The sequence below is a fragment of the Miscanthus floridulus genome, chromosome 10, assembly GCF_019320115.1.
Source record: "Miscanthus floridulus cultivar M001 chromosome 10, ASM1932011v1, whole genome shotgun sequence".
In the NCBI taxonomy this organism is placed as follows: Eukaryota; Viridiplantae; Streptophyta; class Magnoliopsida; order Poales; family Poaceae; genus Miscanthus; species Miscanthus floridulus.
Window position 1 is genome coordinate 34,150,196 of NC_089589.1, and position 19,748 is coordinate 34,169,943.

General features: G+C 50.8%; 1 protein-coding gene across 1 annotated transcript; it reads right to left on the reverse strand.

Moving 5' to 3' along the window:
- Window positions 1-321: 321 nt before the first annotated feature.
- On the reverse strand, window positions 322-1,443 carry LOC136489982 (uncharacterized). The gene has a single exon (XM_066486485.1). The coding sequence runs from the start codon at window positions 1,378-1,380 to the stop codon at window positions 646-648; it is 735 nt and encodes a 244-aa protein (XP_066342582.1). The 5' UTR covers window positions 1,381-1,443; the 3' UTR covers window positions 322-645.
- Window positions 1,444-19,748: the final 18,305 nt, after the last annotated feature.

A 19,748-nucleotide genomic window follows, 5' to 3' on the forward strand; every position in this document is an offset into this window, starting at 1 on the left:
TTAACTTTGGAATGTATTTTCATAATAAATCTATTTAGAGATATAAATGCTAATACTGTTCTATCAACTTAAACAAATTAAATTGACTTAGTTCAAATCTAGAATTGCAAGTCTTTTTGGATGCATGGAGCAAGTATTGTTTAATATCTTCTTCTTTAAAAATATATGATCTTTAGAAAGAAGCTAATCAACTTATTTTAAATTAATTATCTTTCTCTCAATGCTCCATTTTTAAAGAAAAAAGGATTGGGGCACTAGCCTACAATAAGAAAAGCTTTAATTTTCTTGCAATTAAACTAGAATAGTACAAGTAGATGCCAATATAATATGCTGCATTATTATACTTATTAATTATCCTTATAATACAGTACCATCAGCATCATATACTACCATATAGCAATCTACATCGCAACATCGTTTTGTGGATGGTTATTGCAAACATTCATATATTGGTATCCATCACATCCACCCAAAAAGCTCCAATAAAAAATAAACATAAATATAAAACTGAAAAAAGAAAAAGATTGCACCTCATTTTCGATCCCAACATTTGTGCACAACGATCGATTTATTTATGTACCTATAATAACTGAGCCCGTCACCATGGGTCCATGATGCGATCGATGCGACCCATCACCACGGCCCTCATCTGCGCCCGGCCCGGCCCGGTCCCGCGCGGCCAGCTGGCACGGCGCGGACCACCGCCACCGGGCGGCGCACGACGAAGGCGCCCTCCGCGACGCCGCCCATGCCCATGGCGCTCTTGCAGCCGTACAGGTCCAGGAGCCCGACGACCCCGCTGGTGGACGACCACCGCCGGGTGGTGGGCGCTGGCGGCGCCCGCGTGGGGAAGAGCGCGTCCATGAGCCCGGCGTCGTCCGATCCCGTGCCGCCGCCGCGCTCCCTGGTGCACTCCGCGAGCGCCGCGGCGAAGGGGTCCGCCGAGTCGTCTGCCGGCGGCCGCGGCTTGCCGCTGGTGTGCCGGCGCCGGGCGTGATGGTGGTGGCGCGGCCTTGACGTCGTCGTCGGCGCCCGCAGCGGCGGCGGGAGCGGGAGTGGCGTCGGCGCGGAGGAGGAGGAGGGCGTGCTGGCGGGGGTAAGGCGCATCTTGGGGATGCCCGGGTGGTGCTCCCAGGAGAAGGGCACGGAGGTGGTGCTGGTGGTGCTGCCGCGGCCGCGCGGGGACGGCGACGGCGAGGATGCCGCCGAGGACACCGTGGAGTGGGACGACGAGGAGGACGAGGATGAGAAGGTGCGGTGGCGTCGGGGTCGGTGTCGGTGGGTCGACGCTGGGGAGGACGAGGCTGTCGCCGTCCGTGTCAGAGTCGGCGGCGGCTCTGGTGATGGAGTCGCTTCCGCTAGCGTCTCGCCGGTCGGCATGGGTGGGAGAGGAGCGCGCGCGTGCGGTGATGGCCGGGTGGCGGTGGGTGAAGTCGAGGTGTGGCCATGTGGGGAAGACGGTACATAAATACGGTGACCGGATTTGCGCGTCAGTCCCTGTATTTTATCGAAATCTGGATGTTTAGCTGGATTTCTCTTTGTTACCCTCTGTATTTTCTTTTGTTTCTATCTAGAATCAAGATGCAATTTTTCTTAAGAAATCATTTGATTTTCTCATTTTCAACATAACAGAGACTTCCCTATTATACTAAGAATGTTAGTACTGGTTCTTGTGTATTTCTTGTTTTCGAATCCAGCTCTTCGAATGAAGCTATCGGCATGTACGATACTTAAGATTTTGTAGAATACACACCCTTCAATCCATGTGTTTGTTTTGTATAAAAAAAAAACAAAGTTTGACTCTTCTAATTTACCATTGACGTTTCAAACACCACCCCCACCCAAGATGTCAAGACCCAAGTGAGCGTTGTATACTTGTATTAGATCACTTGGAAATTTACACAGTGTGCACTCTTCCCACACAAAAAATGAGTTGTGTTATTAAGATTATTCGAGATGAACTTCCGTGCCCTAAAATGAAGTTTTGAAGATTTTTCTATTTCTGAAGGCCTTTTGTGCAATTTCTTTTTTCCAAACGAGTCCTAGTTTATTCTCTGACGATTTTGTCACGAAGGTACGAGCCCATTTGAGAAATGAAAACTTTAAACTGAACTTTTAGAATTGAATACAAATCCGTGTGGACGATGGCACTACATACTCCTTTTTAAAATGAGGCCCTCCTGATTAAACATCTTCACAAATTCTTTAATAGAGACAACACCCTTGGGTCTCTCTAAAGGACGTATCCAGTGAAGAGAGCTCCCGCTCTATGCGGGGTCTAGAAAAGGGTGTCAGTGGCAAGCCTTATCCTCTCCTGTGCAATGCGAGGAGACCGCGACTCGAACCCGGGACCTTCCGGCCATAAGCGGTAAGACTCTATACTTGCACCAGGCCCGCCCTTCCCCTTGGGTCTCTCTAATCTGGGAAAAAATATTATGATTCAGGAAAGTTGCCTGGGAGTACTAAAAAAGGTTCATTTTCGTGGAGAAACATTTTGAAGCTTCTGGATAAATTCAAAGGTATGGCAAGAGTTGAGATCAACAGTGGAAAATCATGCTCGCCAAGCCCGTTCGTGTCCCGCTTCTCCTTCTTCCTTCTCGCCAAGCCCGTTCGTGTGCCGCGGCGGTTCCTAGGGGAAAGAGGGTAAAGCGAGGGAGAGGAGAACTCACAGATCCGTTCGTGAATCCGGAGCGCGATGTCGAATTGGAGGCCATCCAACATAGATGAGGCGGTGCTGGCCGCCTTCGTCGAGAAGGGGCTGCTCCCGCCGAAGGAGGTGGCGCATTGGAGGGCTCCTGCGCTAGGGGAAGTCGTTCCACGACCTCGGGGCAACGGGGTTGTCTCCTTCCTTGCCTTCCACGAGCGCGGGCTAGGATATCCTATGCACTGGTTCTTGCGCGGGCTCCTCAAGGAGTGGGGCCTGGAGCTGCAGCACCTCAATCCGACTGGGGTGCTGCACATTGCTGGTTTCATCACCATCTGTGAGGCCTTCCTCGATGTGGAGCCGCACGTGGACCTCTTCCTGTAGATCTTCATCGGGCGAGCCTTATCGAAGGGGAAGCCACCCAGAACCACGCCGGTTGGGGGCTTCACCTTGTAGAAGAAGCTAAGGCCATCGGGCTCCTACCCTGCATACTCCCCCTATGACTCCAATCGGGGGTGGCATGGAGAGTGGTTCTACATCAGGAACCTAGCGGAGACACCATTCCCGCCATTCACCGAAAGAAGGCCGGAGAGGCGGGAGAGCTAGTCGTGCGGTCCCTCTAGTCGATAGAACAAGCTGGAGGTCATCGAGGCGGAGCTCCAGAAGCTGGTGCAGCACGGCCTCGATGGGCTATGGGTGTTCCACACCTTCTTCCACCGTTGAGTCGCCCCGCTGGTGGAGAGGAGACGACTGATGTGGGCCTACTCTAGCCCAACGGATCCCGACCGCACATCGCCGGAGGAGTTAGCGAAGGATGAAGTCTAGAGTCAGCTCGACCAGGAGCTGTAACTGAGGGACAAAGAGTCCCTTGAAGGAAAGCCCAGACGTCTTCACGCCGCAAAGCTATCCAATCTGGTATGCTCCCCTCTTCTTATTCCGTGTCTTTTTCCCTTTTGCTCTCCTGTATTTTGACTTCGAGTCGTCCATTTCATAGGGACTCGCACGTTACAAGTCTCAGTCTCATCTTCCGAGGGGGCCAGAGGGCGCAGCTCGGCAAGCCGCTCTGAAAGAGGCAGCGATTGCCAAAAAGAAGAAGAGAGCTGAGAAGGCCCGGAGGAGGCATGAGAAGAAGCTGATCACCCGGTGGGTGCGGGCCAGTGAAAACAGGAGTGACGTGGAGGTGGAGCTCGAGTCGGAGGAGCCCATGGAGATGGGTGGTGATGCGAGCACCTCCGAGCACGAAGGAGACCGGGGCGTTGTTGCGACCTCGGAGGAGCATCGTGAGCCTGTGGCCGCATCCATCAGCGTTGGGCGTGATGCAGAGTGGTGCGATGATGTTACCGTATCAATGAAGCGCGCCGTGAGCTCGGATGCCGCCGTCGAGCGAGAGGCAAAGCGAGCGCGGTCGCCATGCCCGGCTTCGCCCTCCCTGCTCCGAGCATGGCAGGGCACGTCGGCCGATCAAAGGAGCGTGCTCATACCCTCGCATCTTCGGGGTCAGTGTGTGCGCATGACCCACAATGGGGAGATGCCCCGTTAGTTGCCTCAGCGGGTGCACAACAAGTCGCCGGTCACAGTGATTCGCGGGTCAATCGAGAACCGGTCGGGTCGGCTCCTCCCTCGGTCGATACAAGGGGGTGCGGGTTGCGACCCATGAGCAGTCCTTGTTCCGTGGGCTTATCGCCAGTGGGTCGGGGCTTTAGGGCCCTGCCCCTTTCATCTAGGTATGTACCTATGTTACTTTTGATGTCACAGTTGAGTTTTTTTAACACGACTGACCTGTACTTATTTGACAGAGGCCAGGGACTGACGAGACTGGGCATCGCCCTACCTCTCATGCAGGAGGAGTGGAGACCTAGCCTGTAGTGAGTCACGACGAGCGACGGGGGAAGCAGACTAGCGGTGGTGTGACCTTCCCTTTTGGGGGTTGCGTCCTCCCAGTCGGTCATGAGTACAACGTTAGTGGTGATGGCGGTGATGGCGGCGATCCACATGGTGATGGCAGAGGTTGGGTCAGAGGTGACCCTTGCAATCCCTCCCCCAATAGCGATGGTGAAACAGAGGAGGGAGACCGGGCTCCCTGCCTCGCCTAGTAGAGGAACACACAGCTCGCCCTCCTAGTCGGAGCTAGAGGGGTCAGGAGGAGACGTGGCCAGGCCAGAGGTAGAACATCCGCTAGTGGCCCATGGAGTCGAGATAGTGGAGATCCCCTTCTTTGGTGAGGCAGGCACTAGAGTGGAGCCGCCAGCCATCCCACCACCGAAGGAGTTGGTGATGGTCCGGTCGTCGCATGATATTGCGATGGCTGGATCTTCCAGCAGGTTGGGGGCGACCCATGAGCTAGTGTGGCCCTGCCCCGGTGACCCAAGGAAGGCTCCGTTCGTCCTTCGCGATGAGGAGGAGGTGATGCTCTAGCACTTGCTGGAGGAGAGAGGATTGTCGATGGAGTCCGATCTTGCCCAAACCAAGGTGAAGCTTAAGAGGCCTTGGAGCGGGTTGAGCTCGTCCATCAGGCGGTCTCAGCCGACCTACCACGCATCGCCGAGGTAAGCTTTCTGCATTTTTAGTGTTTGTCCTTGAGTCCTTGGTCTTCCACTAGTTGTGTCAGCGTGCTTGCTTCTCTCTTTACAAGAGTTAGAGGCGACGTCGATCCACAAATCCCATTTCCTTCGGGGGGAACATGGTCGGATGGAGTGGGAAGCCACGATGTCGCGACGTGTCGATGAGCTTGAGCGCTAGCTAGAATCTGCCCGCTGCGAGTCCCAAGACCGGGTGGCCGAGGCGATGGGAGCGTGGGCGATGGAACTGCTCACGGCGGAATGGGCGATTGCTGCCAAGCGAGGACTCGATGTAGCGAAGGTCCACCTGGTGGAGACCGAGGCGATGGTCCAGAAGTCCTTGGAGGCTCTGGAGATGGAGTAGAAGGCCTAGTCGGAGGCTGGTTAATAAGTGCTCACGCTCTAGGGGTAGGTGCTAGGGGTGGAGGAGTTGAACGCCCAACTGCTCGAGAAGGTCACCCAGCAAGAGGAAGGGCTCTCCATCCTCGAAAGCTCCTGCCTTGGTATGTATCTGTTCCGCCTTTGGTTGATGCCTTGGTTTTTTCTTTCCTTCACTTCTGAACTTGCCATCCTTTTTCTAGAGCTGGGTGGAAAAGTTGATTCTCTGGAGCGAGAGCTGGAGACAGCCAAGACGTTGATCAGTCGGAGTGCGGAGGTGCTAGTCAAGTCCCTTGAAGAGCGATGTGCTCTCGAGGGGGAGCTTGACTAGATCCGCAACATCGCCTAGGTGGTCGTTTCTGAGGTGTTCGGGTCAGCGCCGAGCACCAGCACGCCCACCATCCAGCTGGCGGAGGTCCTGAATGAGGTTCGGGCGCTCATCTCCGATGGGATGTTCTATGGGACGTCGGGGGTGCTGACCTTAGTGGTGACACACCACCTAGACCTAGACTTCGCCGCCATCTGCAGAGGGTACGACGATGGCTGGAGCGCGGATGCCATCAATGTGCTCGTGGAGAGCTTTGTGCCATATGCATAGATGGTTGCCGAGCAAGTCTCCACGCAGTGGGTGATGGAGGCTCACCGTGCGAGCATGGCTGAAGGCATGCGCTAGGAAGACATCATCTAGCCTGTGGATGTAGTGGAGATCGGGTCTGAAACGAGCATCGTCCCACCTCTGACCGAGCCGAACGTCGTCCCGTCGGCAAGCGAGCAGCCCTTATCCTTGTCGGCCGTGGAAAGGTCCTAATATGGCTAGAGGGGGGTGAATAGCCTATTTAAAAATCTACAAATCAACTAGAGCAATTTGATTAGTATGACAAATAGCGAAATGCAAACTTGCTCTAGCTCTACAGGGGTTGCAAGCCACCTATCCAGCAATTCTAGTTGCAATGATTACTAGTCACACAACTTGCAATGTTACTACTCACTAAGAGCTCTCAAACTTGCTACTCTAAAGAGCTCCACTAGATGAACTTAAAATAACAAAGCAAGCTCTCAATTCTAATTACACTAAAGAGCTTGCCACAACTAGTTTGCAAGAATATAAATGAGTGAGTAGGGTGATTATACCGCCGTGTAGAGGAGTGAACCAATCATAAGATGAATACTAAATCAATCACTGGGAGAATACCAAAGGGCAAGAGACAACCAATTTTTCTCCCGAGGTTCACGTGCTTGCCGGCATGCTAGTCCCCGTTGTGTCGACCAACACTTGGTGGTTCGGTGGCTAAGAGGTGTTGCACAAACATCGTCCACACAATTGGACATCTCAAGAACCTACCCACAAGTGAGGTAACTCAATGACACGAGCAATCCACTAGAGTTACCTTTCGGCTCTTCATCGAGGAAGGCACAAGACCCCTCACAATCACCATGATCGGAGCCAGAGACAATCACCAACCTCCGCTCAACGATCTTCGCTGCTCCAAGCCATCTAGGTGGCGGCAACCACCAAGAGTAACAAGTGAATCCCATAGTGAAACATGAATGCTAAGTGCCTCTAGATGCAATCACTCAAGCAATGCACTTGGATTCTCTCCCAATCTCACAAAGATGATGAATCAATGATGGAGATGAATGGGAGGGCTTTGGCTAAGCTCACAAGGTTGCTATGTCAATGCAAATGGCCAAGAGAGTGAGCTTGAGCTGGCCATGGGGCTTAAATAGAAGCCCCCACAAAATAGAGCCGTTGTACCCCTTCACTGGGAACAGCGCGGGGTGACCGGACACTCCGGTCCGATCGACCGGACGCTGGCCTTCAACGTCCGGTCACGTGATTCATGCCACGTGTCCCCTGCTTCAAATACTGTTCTCCCGATCCCAACGGTCAAGAGATGACTGGACGCGTCAGTTAGAAAGTGATCGGACGCTGGACCTCATCGTTCGGTCGTTTCCAGTAAGGTTCCAAACGCAGATTTTGACGACCAGACATGTCCGGTCATGCTCGATCGGACTCACCTAGCATCCGGTCATTCAACGTCTCCTCTACGCGTCTCACGCCAGCGTACGTCAGCACTGACCGGACACACCCTACTAGCGTCCGGTCGTTTGACCGACGCCAGCATCTTTGCTGATACATCTGACCGAACGTGCGCAGTCCAACCGTGGCCAGTGTCCGGTCACTCCTAGTGACCTCCGTCTTTTCTGTCTAGGGCATCAGTGGAGTTTCTTACCCTTGCTCCCAAACTTCACCACCCTTGATCAAATGTGCCAACCACAAGTGTATCACCTTGTGCACATGTGTTAGCATATTTTCACAAACATTTTCAAGGGTGTTAGCACTCCACTAGATCATAAATGCATATGCAATGAGTTAGAGCATCTAGTGGCACTTTGATAACCGCATTCCGATACGAGTTTCACCCCTCTTAATAGTGCAGCTATCAATCCTAAATGTGATCACACTCTCTAAGTGTCTTGATTACTAAAACAAAATAGCTCATATGGTTTATACCTTTGCCTTGAGCTTTTTGTTTTTCTCTTTCTTCTTTCCTAGTCCAAGCACTTGATCATCATCATGGTATCATCATCATCATGCTATGATCTTCATTTGCTTCATCACTTGGAGTGTGCTACCTATCTCATGATTACTTAATAAACTAGGTTAGCACTTAGGGTTTCATCAATTCACCAAAACCAAACTAGAGCTTTCAACCGCGCCGTCAACCAATGCCGCCGGGTGGCCACAATAGAATTTAGAGTAGAAAAAGTTAGTAAATGTAAAGGATAAGTTCGTGGGGGAGCCCCCGTGTGAACAATTTTTTGAATTCATGAATACTTCAGTTTTATTTTGTGATGGAATCACTCATAAGGGGAAGCATGTCCCATCCGTTCTTTGTTTTACCCTAGCATAGCTTTGTTTTTATCCTTTCTTTTTCGCACCCGCTCGTTTGACCCATAGGCTACAACTTTAAGAACCCAGGCATGGCCTGTGAGGCTCAGCTGCTCGTAACCGTAGGTCATGGCAGGGTGTGATCAGTCGGGAGTTTCAAACATAAGTTACGTAGGGTAAATAAATGAACAGACTACCCTTTCATTTGGGTAAAAAGCATTACTATATGATAGTAAAAAAGAGGAGTTGTATCGTGCCCTCGTGGAGCAATCGAGTGACCCAGGCCGAGAGTGCTCGGGTTGGGGTGCTTGTAGGAGCAAACATTGAATGAAGAAAAAATGGTAAGACCAAGTTTTAGGGGAAGAAACGACATAACTGTTCGATGTTTCAAGTGTTGGTGAGAACATTGCCGTTGTCGTCCTTCAGTCGGTAGGCGCCAGGTTAGATCACCTCGGTCACCGTATAGGGACCTTCCCATGGTGGAGAGAGTTTATGTTTCTCCTTGGTTGATTGGGTTCTTTGGAGCATGAGGTCTCTGACCTCATGGATCCCCCTCTGATTTTTCTTTCATGCTACCTGCAGAGAGTTTGCTGGTAGCGAGCAGAGCGGATGATGGTAGTCTCATGAGCCTCCTCGAGTAGGTCGACCACGTCTGGTTGAGCCTCCATGGCTCAGTCTTGGTTGAAGGCCTTCACTCTTGGGACGCCATGATCGAGGTCAGAGGGCAACACTGCTTTAGCTCCATAGGCCAGGAAGAAGGATGTGAACCCTGTGGATTGGTTTGGGGTCATTCTTAGGCTCTAGAGGATTGCTGGGACATCTACAACCCATCGCCCGACGTACTTATTGAGTTGGTTGAAGATGCGTGGCTTGAGTCCTTGGAGGACCATGCCATTAGCCCGCTCGACCTAATCGTAAGTACGTGGATGTCTGACCGAGGCCCAATCGATCCTGATGCCATATCCATCACAGAAGTCCATGAACTTTTCCCAGTGAAGTTAGTTCCGTGGTCAGAGATGATGCAGTTAGGAACACCAAAATGGTAGATAATGTCAAGGAAGAACTTGACCGCCTCTTTTGAGCGAATGTTGGTGATGGGCTTCGCCTCTATCCACTTGGTGAATTTGTCCACCGCTACGAGTAGGTGAGTGAAGCTACCTAGGCCCTTTTTGAGGGGTCCTACCATGTCAAGGCCCAAGACCACGAATGGCCAGGTGATGGGGATGGTTTGGAACTCCTGTGCTGCCAAATCAGTTTGTCGAGCGTAGAACTGGCATCCCTCACACTTGCGGACGACCTCCTCTGCCTCTCGTAGTGTAGTGGGCCAGTAAAAACCTTGTCGAAAAGCTTTTTTGAATAGCGACCTCGGGGCCGCTTGATGTCCGTAGATTCCAGCATGGACCTTGAGGTGGAGCTATTTCCCTTGGTCGGTAGGGATGCACTTCATGAGTATTCCTGACAAACTTCGCTTGTAAAGTTCATTACCGAATGTGACAAACGTCTTGGCGCATCAAGCGATCCATCGTGCTTTAGTCCTTTTAGGTGAGAGAATCTCCTCGAGGAGGTAGGCGAGTAGCGGTGCTCGCTAGTCGGCTTGATCAAGTGCTACATCGGCGACGTCGGTAGGCGACGTCGTCACGGAGGCACCGAGCTCGGAGCCCTCGAATGCTAGGTTGGCATCAGGGTGAGTCTAGATCAGACCTTCCAGGATGCTGGTGGACGGCTCATGAAGGTCGTTGATGAAGATCCCATCTAGAGACAGAACCCGCCTGGCAGCCAATTTTGTGAGAAAATCGGTGGCATCGTTATCCTTTCGAGGGACATGATGCAGTTCGATCCCATGGAATTTGTCTTTGAGCTTGCGCACCTCTTGGTAGTATGCTGCCATGAGGGGGGGTTTTGTAGGAGGATTCCTTCATGACTTGATCAACGACTAACTCTAAGTCGCTGTGGACGTACAGCCGCATAGCGCCAAGCTCGATGGCAATGCACAGTCCGTTGATGAGGGCCTCGTATTCTGTGGCTTTGTTTGAAGCCAAAAAATGGAGGCAGATCACGTAGCATAGCCTGCTCCCATTTGGGGAGATCAGAACCACTCCAAGCCCCAAGCCAGGTGCCATTATGGACCCGTTGAAGTACATCATCCAGTACTCGTGGGTGACGTCTGGGGTCAGGAGCTGGACCTCCGTCCATTTGGTGATAAAGTCCGTGAGAGCTTGAGACTTAATAGCGGTGCAGGAGATATACCTGATGTCATGTCCCATTAGCTCGAGTGCCCACTTAGAGATCCATCCTGCAGCGTCATGGTTGCGGATGGTGTCTCCCAGTAGGAATGAAGTGACGACCATGACTTCATGGTTGGTGAAGTAGTGTAGGAGCTTCTAGGTCACCATTAGCACGGCGTATAGAAGTTTCTGTATCTGAGGTTACCGAACCTTGGAGTCGGTGAGTACCTCCCCGATGAAGTATATGGGTCGTTGGACCTTAAGGTGGTGTCCCGGCTCTTCCCTTTCAATGACCAGGGCGGCGCTCACCATGTGGTTGCTTACCACGACATAGAGGAGGAGGGCTTCTAACTGTTCAGGAGCAACGAGGATTGGGGCCAATGTTAGTGACGCTTTGAGGCTCTCTAAAGCCTGCTGTGCTTCCTCAGTCTAGACGAACACGTCTATATTTTTGAGAAGCTTATAGAGAGGCATCCTCCGCTCGCCTAGCTAGGAGATGAACCGGCTCAGGGCAGCCAAACAGCTAGTGAGCCTTTGTATGCCCTTGACATTGCGTATAGGGCCCATGTTGGAGATGACCGTGATTTTTTTAGGGTTGGCCTCGATGCCGCGTTCGAACACGATGTATCTAGGCAGCTTCCCCTTCAAAACCTCGAAAACACATTTTTTGAGATTCAATTTGATGTTGAACCTTTAGAGGTTTGCGAACGTTGCGACCAAGTTTGCGATCAGGACGCAAGCTTGAGCCGTTTTGACCACTATGTCATCAACTTAGATGGCGATTGTTTGTTTTGGCTGCTCGACTTGGTCAGGCTTGTCGAGCGGGTCAATTTGGTCGGTGAAGCATCGCTGCATGCACCATTGATAGGTGGCGCCAGCGTTCTTTAGACCGAAAGGCATGGTTACATAGCAATACAAACCATATGAGGTGATGAATGAAGTTGCGAGCTGGTCAGACTCTTTCATCACGATCTGGTGGTAGCCTGAGTAGGCATCCAGAAAGGAGAGGATTTCGCATCCTGAGGTGGAGTTGACTATCTAGTCTATGTGTGGCAAAGGAAAATGGTCCTTCGGACAGGCCTTATTGAGGCCGGTATAATCAATGCACATTCTTCATTTCTCGGTCTTCTTTTTAACAAGAACAGGATTAGCGAGCTAGTCGGAGTGGTATACCTCCTTGATGAACCCAGCTACTAGGAGTTTGGCGATCTCCTCACCTATGGCCCTACGCCTCTCGTCGTCAAAGCGATGCAATCGTTGCTTGGCGGGCTTTGAGCCCAGGATGACGCGTAATGCATGCTCGGCGACCTCCCACGATATGCCCGACATGTTAGAAGGTTTCCATGTGAAGACATCACGATTGGTGCATAGAAAGTCGGTGAGCTCGCATTGCTATTTGGCTAGGAGCTGGGCCCCGATCTGTACCATCTTGGTTGGGTCGGTGGGGTTGATCCCTACCGCCTTTGTTTCCTCGAGTGGGTGGAAGGCAGTCGAGGAGGTTGGCTTGTTGCAGCCTAGGACTGCTGGAGTCGATGATTCTTCAAGCTGAGGGAGCTCAACTGAGTTGATGATGGCAGTGGCGAGCTCGTAATGCTCGCGGTCGCACGTGTAGGCATGCGAAAAGGTGCTACCCACAGTGATGACGCTGTTTGGTCTTGGCATCTTCCACTTAAGGTAGGTGTAGTTGGGGATCGCCATGAACTTGGCGTAGCATGGCCGCCCCAAGATGGCGTGGTAGGACCCTAGGAAGTCCACCACCTCGAAGGTAGAGGACCTCCGAGCGAAAGTTGGCTCGGTGGCCAAACATGATTGGCAGGTCAATCTACCCGAGCAGGTATGCCTGCGTTCCTAGGATCATGCCGTGGAAGGGAGAGCTCACTGGGTGGAGCTCCGACCGATGGATGCGCATGGCATCGAGGGTGTCGACGTAGAGGATGTTGAGGCCACTGCCTCCGTCCATCAGCACCTTGGTGAGGCGCTTCTTGCGGACAATGGGGTCGACGATGAGCGGGTAGCGACCCTGTCTGGCGACGTGGGAAGGATGGTCCCTCAAATCAAAAGTGATCGGAGATTCTGACCAGCTAAGGAAGGAGGGGACGGCCATTTCAGCGACACATGCCTCTCTGTAGCGCACTTTGTGCTGACACTTGGAGTAGATGGCATCAGATCCCCTGAAGATCATGAGGTATTCCTCAGGATTAGGAAAGCCATCCCCATCCTTGCCCACCCCACCTCCTTTCTTGGGCGCTGCCTCCTTGCCCTTTCCTTCTTTCGGTCCACTGGCTTGTCGCAGAAAGCGCTTGAGGAGTTCATAGTCCTTGTAGAGGTGCTTGATGGGGTAGGCGTGGTTGGTGCATTGACTCTCCATGAGCTTGTCAAAGTGGTCGAACTGGCCCTACTGGGTCTGCTTGCCTACGCGATTGGCCACAGCGACCAAAGCGGAGTTGGCCGGTCGGCGCTGATCCTTCGTGTTCTTTTTGCCCCTTTGTGTGGAGGGGCCCTTGTCTTGGTTCTCGCGCTTGGCCTTTCCCTTGTCCCGGCCTCCACTAAAGACTGCTCCGACCGCCCGCTCACCAGAGGCGTGGTTCGTGGCGACGTTGAGTAGGTCACGAGTGGTATGGGGCTTCAGACATCCAAGCTTGTGGATCAAGGACTCACAGGTTGTCCCAGAGAGGAATGCCCTGATGATGTTCGCGTCAATGACATCAAGAAGGGAGTTGCATCATTTTAAGAACCTACGGATGCAATCCCGCAAGGACTCATTGGGCTCCTACAGGCAGCTCTTGAGGTCACAGGAATTCTCAGGGCGGACATATGTCCCCTAGAAATTCCCAATGAAGAGCCTCTTGAGATCCGCCCAGTCACGGATGCTGTCAGGTGGGAGGAATTTGAGCCATGCATGAACATGCTCCCACATGTAGATGGGGAGGTATTGAATGATGAAGTGGTCATCATCCACTCCTCCGGCTCGACAGGCGAGCCAGAAGTCTTTGAGCCATATACCAGGATTCATTTCCCTAGTGTATTTGGCGATGTTGGTAGGTGTTTGGAAGCACTGTGGGAACGATGCTTTCTAGATGCTATGGCCAAAGGCCCATGGTCTTGGGCCATCTGGGTTGGGACTCTAGTGGTCCGATCGGCGACCATGCCTGGGGTGCGTTTCCCCGCTCCCCTCGATGGTCCGGCCGGGGCCCATGTGGCCTACTCTCACCGCCCCTTGATGGATGTCATCATCACGCTGGGCTTGACACCGATTGTTGTTGATGCTGCGAGCATCTCGGTTCGGCCCGAGGCGTTCACGCACAGGTGATTGGTGTGGAGCGGGCACCGGGTCAGGCCGTGGTGTAGCCACGACCTCTTGTTCCATGTCCGACGACTATAGTGGTGAGCGGATGGAGCGATTTGACTAGTGCGCCCCCATTCCCTGGTGGGGAGAGAGGCCATGAGTCGGTGTCGTGACACGAAGCTCTCTGCCTGTTGAACAGCGACGATTTCCACCAGCGCCCAGAGGTTTCGGTGGATTGCCTGCTCCTAAGGGTCGATAGGATCTAGAAGGCCAATCAGAAGCATCGCCACAGCGACGATGTTCTGGCCAGTCCGAGCGAACTGTGGGGGATCATTCCCCCCGTCCATGATGTTGCACTGGGCCTGATGGGCGTGACCCCGGGCGCCGCTCACCGGGTTACGCACGTGTGGCACAATGTGCTACGCCGAGCGCGCCGGCGCAGGTGGTGGTTGTCTCTGCCGCCTTTGTCGTAACTCTTCGTCGTGCTCCTGCGCGCGCGTGAGGGCCTCCGCATGAGGGTCCAAAGGGGTGTGAGTCTATAGAGACTCCGCTACCACCAGCGGTTGTCCCGGAGCGTCTGCCATAGTGCACTCCTAGGACAGAGGGTGGCTAGGTGCCACGACGTCGACGATGCTGGAGCCATCACTTTCAACCTCGTCGTCCACGAGGTCGTGGAAAGAGGCAGGAGCGTACCCCGCCATCCCCACAAATTTAGATGTGAGAGGGGGTGGCGTCAGCATCTTTTGGAGCCCCCGTGCGTACGCGTCTGTGGGCGATGCGAGGCCGTAGGGGAACCAGTTGCATGGAGGTCGCGGTGGGGACAACGAGGTCCCTCCAGGGAGTTGGCGGAAGATATTAAATAGCGAGTAAAGAACAATATGTACGTTACTCACAATGGGGTTTGAGCCCAGTGTGGGCTTGGAGCGAAGCGTAGGTGTCTCATCGTTGAGGTCGCCGAGTGGCTCGGAGCCGACGGAGGGTGCTCCTCCTCCGACGGGCGCCGGGACAAGTGCCTCCTAGCGAAGGCGAAGCATGCCGAGCTGGTCGGCGATGAAGTCCAGGCTTCCGAAGAGGAAGGTCTAGGATGGCTCGAAGATGAGAGGAACCCACATCCCAACAGGTGGGAGCGTGGGAAACTCCAGTGAGCCAAAGTGAATCGTATCGCTTGAGCTCGTCATGACAAAGATGGCAGAAAGGTGGGCCATCCGATGACCAAAAGCGTGAACGTATGGCGTCCTCCCCATGGACGACACCAACTGTTGATGCGAAAAGTGACCAACAAGTAAATGTTTATAGTTTTGTCGTACGTTGTGATCGCATGTGGCCTAGCACTCAATGACACAGGGTTTATACTGGTTCAGGCAACGTGCCCTACGTCCAGTTTCAATCGGTCGGTGACTTTATTCCTGAGCCCAGGTGCTCGAAGTTTGTTCTGGGGTTACAAACGAGTGGGAATAAGATGGGGGTGTTAGAGGTCTGGTCGGACTCTGAACTGAAGGGCCAAGAGTGATGGGAGTTCCTACATGCGCTAAGTATCAGAACGTATGCTCTGTGTAGCTTTAGAGTTCTAGAGCTGTGAAGCTGTTCGAGTGCTCAGAATATCTAAAGCTAGCAGAGAGGGAGTCGGAATGACCAGTTTGACCTCCTCCTAGGAGAGAGCGCATCCCCTTTTATAGGCGAAGGGGACGGCCTTACAAGTTAGGAGAGAGAGTGTGTGTTTCCTAGTCTTGTTGCTCACGTCGTCGGGTACAAGACAGTTTGTCGGCGCCCACAATATTGTTGACGTCCAGATCCATGTGGCAGGCTCCATCATGTTCTTCTGGTATGGCAAATGTCAGCGCCTACCATACTGTAGGTCAAATGCCGACGCCCACAACACTGTTTGTTTCTGACATGTCTGAAAGGTCGCAAAGTACCCTCTGGCATGGTCTGGCGGTACTGTCCTGCAGGTGTGCAAGGTATGGTCCTCGGTTTTGCGGTTGACTTGATCGCCTTGCCTTATCTGCTCTGTGATTCTTGGGTCCTCACCGAGCAGGCGTCCCCGGTCTGTCGTTCCTAGTCGGCTCCGACCGCGTCTGTCGGAGAGGAGCCGTAAGCAGAGGTTCGGTATATTCCTGGTCGAAGAAGCGGGTTGGAGTCAGAAGCGAGTGCCGTCCCCTCCTTGGCCAGGCCTTCCGGTCGGAGACTGGATCGCTCTTCCGGCTTGTCGTTAGGTATCTGGGCCGGCCCAGGAGTTGCGCGTCGTTCGTAATGCCGTCTGCCGGGCCGAGCTTTTGCTGGAAAGTGGGCCCATTAGAGACCCCAGGTTTATGAACCCAACAGTTACACATATACAAAAACAGATATGTAGCCTCTTCTTATGGAGCTTCAAACATATACATAATGTGGAACCTTGGAAGAAAAGGAATCAATAGTTTATAGTTTTTTTTATAATAAATACTTACCAAACAGTGCAACAAGTTGCCTCAAGAAGAAACAGGGCTCTAGCATCAACAGATAGTGCCTTTTGGGTGCGTTTTCCTCCTTTGGCACTTCTTGGGGGAGGATCTGCGTGTTCCTCCTAAAGTCTTTTATTTTTTTGCCATGTCTCTGAAAAACACTTGGCCTGCTGTACATAAAACTCTCTTTCCTATCTTAACTGACGGACAAAGCTCATCATGCCATATCTTTCAAAAACAAAAAGGGTGTACTACATTCTCCGTTTGCAAAATCACTGTACGTTAGATCAGTTGAGACTTTGGAGGTTTTTGGTCTCTATTATATCTCTTCTGCTGGAAGCGAGGCATTTTCGACAAATGTACCTCGTGTGTTATATACTGATAATATATAGAGAAACGTTGATCTTACAAGTTACAATCACCAACGATGACTGAGTTCATTTTTCAACTATTATCCATGAAACCATTTACTTGTCAACTCTTAACTATCAAAGCCATTCCCTTTTCAACTATGGCTGAAATCTATATATTAGGTTGGTGCTGGTTGACATGGCGTCGTTGATGTGGCGAGAGATCAAGTTTATAACACTTTTCGTTCTTTTTCTAAGTTAGGAGTACCAAAAACATGTAACCTTTTGGACACACACTATATGCAGCATCCTACGACTGAAATGTATTATTTATATATTTGAATTTAAAAATATTTTTCTATTTTGGAATAAAAAATTGGTTGCCAGCTGAAGGCAAAACACTCGGTTGTCGCGTAGCAATTATGTATACAAATACATTTTTGGCTATGTTAGCTGTTACCACGTCATCAATACCATGTCACCCAAAATAACTATAAATCTGAGTGAAGGTTTGGAAAGTGAACTGTTTATACAGTCAAAGGCTGAAAAGGTCAATCTTGTTGTAATTATCATAGATAAGAGATGAAAACTGAACTCGAGCTATATATTGATGTTGTAAAATAAATGGACTTCCCTCTATCATATAGTCTCCAGGTACATATACTTCCACTTGAGGAATTAATACAGTTGCACAATGTCGTTACTAAAGTGTGGCTTGCTTTGTACAGTTCCATAGCGTACGTGGTCTTAATCTAGCAATACCACGTGTTACTTAGGGTCTGTTTGAATTCTCAGCTCCAAACTTTAGAGCTCCAAAGTTTAGGACTAAATTTTAGACCTTTAAACTTTAACCACTAAATTTTAGACCATAAAGCTGTTTGGATTTAAAGTTAAACTTTAGAGCTAACTGAACTCAAGGACATATCTGCCCCTGTGTATAGCCGTTAGCCATGGCACCGTACAGACCTGAAAAGGGTTCAAACAATATTCCATGGCACCGATGCGCGGGGTTGCAGCGTCGGAGTGAGGTGGCGTCGAGATTTTTTTTTGTTTTCACGCGAATAGGGACGGAGCCGTCGCTCATGTGCGTCAAAGAGAGGGGCACCGGTGTCTTGTAGCGAGGGAGAAGGAAAGTTTAGAGCACGTGCTTTAGCTCAGATTTTTGGTCTCATGCTCTAATGGACTTTTAGGGGATGGACTAAAGTTTAGCTCTAATTCTAGAGTACCGGTTTGGAGGTTTAGCTCTAAAGTTTAGACCTCTAGACTCTAAAGATGAGGATCCAAATAGAGCCTTAATTAGTTGCCCCGTTCGCGTGTCCTTAAACTCGGTTTAATCCGTTTCTTTTTTCATCCGGAACAGTGTTTTTCTCTTACAAATTCCTCCAGAATTCCTCCAAACCATTCAAATTCCTCCAGAACCATACCATCCGAACAGGGCTGTAAGGTCGTCTTTGTTATACTACTTTATTTGCACTGCACTGCACTGCACTGTTTGAACAATCGTTATTGTAATTTGTACTGTAGTAATACAGTATTAAGGACCTCCAGTGTGCGGCAGTGTGGTACATACTACATACATGCACCCCAATGGGGACGTGTGGCCGGCCCTGTATATAGGCCTTGTTTAGATTACCCCAAAATTCCAAGTTTTTTCACTCTCTCTCCATCACATCAATTTTTAGCCATTTGCATGGAGCATTAAATGTAGGTAAAAAAAAAAACTAATTGCACAGTTTAGTTGGAAATCACGAGATGAATCTTTTGAACTTAGTTGGTCCACGATTGGACAATATTTACCAAATAAGACGAAAGTGCTACTATTCATCGGGTTGAAATTTTTCTCAATCTAAACAAGGCCATAGTATTGTCCGTAGAAGGCAGGACGAGTGGGACGCAAGGCCGGCTTGCTTAGGCCTTGTTTAGTTCGCGAAATTTGGATTTTGGGACTACTGTAGCACCTTCGTTTTTATTTGGCAAATAGTGTCCAAACATTGACTAATTAGGCTTAAAACGTTCGTCTCGCAATTTCCCACCAAACTGTGCAATTAGTTTTTCTTTTCGTCTACATTTAATGCTCCATGCACGGGCCGCAAACATTCGATGTGACAGGTACTGTAGCAACTTTTTGGATTTTGGGGTGGAACTAAACCAGGCCTTAGCTTCTTGCTGCCGTGCTCAGTCATAAGTAGTAGTCGTATACGTAGTAGTCGTATGCATATGTACTGACCATACTAGATAGCTTGCAGTTGCGGCAATGGCGTATGCAGAGAGTAGGATGAGTAGACGTAGAAGTAGAAGTAGAAGCAACATACTTCCTCTGTAAAAAAAACAAAATTTTAGCTTCGAATCTGAACACAAGTCGTGTCCAAATTTAAAGCTAGAATTGTATTTTTTTTTGGACGGAGGGAGTATATCTGTTTACTTTCGGGGAACAAACAAAGAGTAGAAGCAAGTGGAGCGGTTATTATTCATCACCGAGCTACTCTGATGCGTTGGCCTTTCTTCTTGGATACCGTTGAGTTCCCTCCCAAAATGCCAAATTTTAGATTTCTCTTCACATCGAATCTTTAGACGCATGCATGAAGTATTAAATATAAATAAAAAATAAAACTAATTACACAGTTTAGACAAAATCCACGAGACGAATCTTTTAAGTCTAATTAGACTATGATTAGACACTAATTGACAAATAACAACGAAAACTGCTGCAATATCATTTTGCTAAAAATTTCGGCATCTAAACAGGCCCTGGAAATTTCTCGCTCGCTCGTCTTCTTCCTGAATCCTAAGGAAGCTGGACAGAGTGAGCCCGCCGCCTGACGATTTGCTGGCATCGTACGCGGCGTACGATGCGCCTAGTTGGTGGTGAGGTGAGGCGCGCGGTTGTTGGTGCCTGTGGTAGTGGCACTGTGGTGCCATAGCAGCACAGCCTGCTGATGCGGCGGCCGGCCGGCCAGGGCCACACGCGTGTTAGTG

Bases quoted from the DNA above. Each gene is read 5' to 3' on its own strand.
- LOC136489982 (XM_066486485.1), bottom strand. From the start codon at position 1,380: ATGCCGACCGGCGAGACGCTAGCGGAAGCGACTCCATCACCAGAGCCG.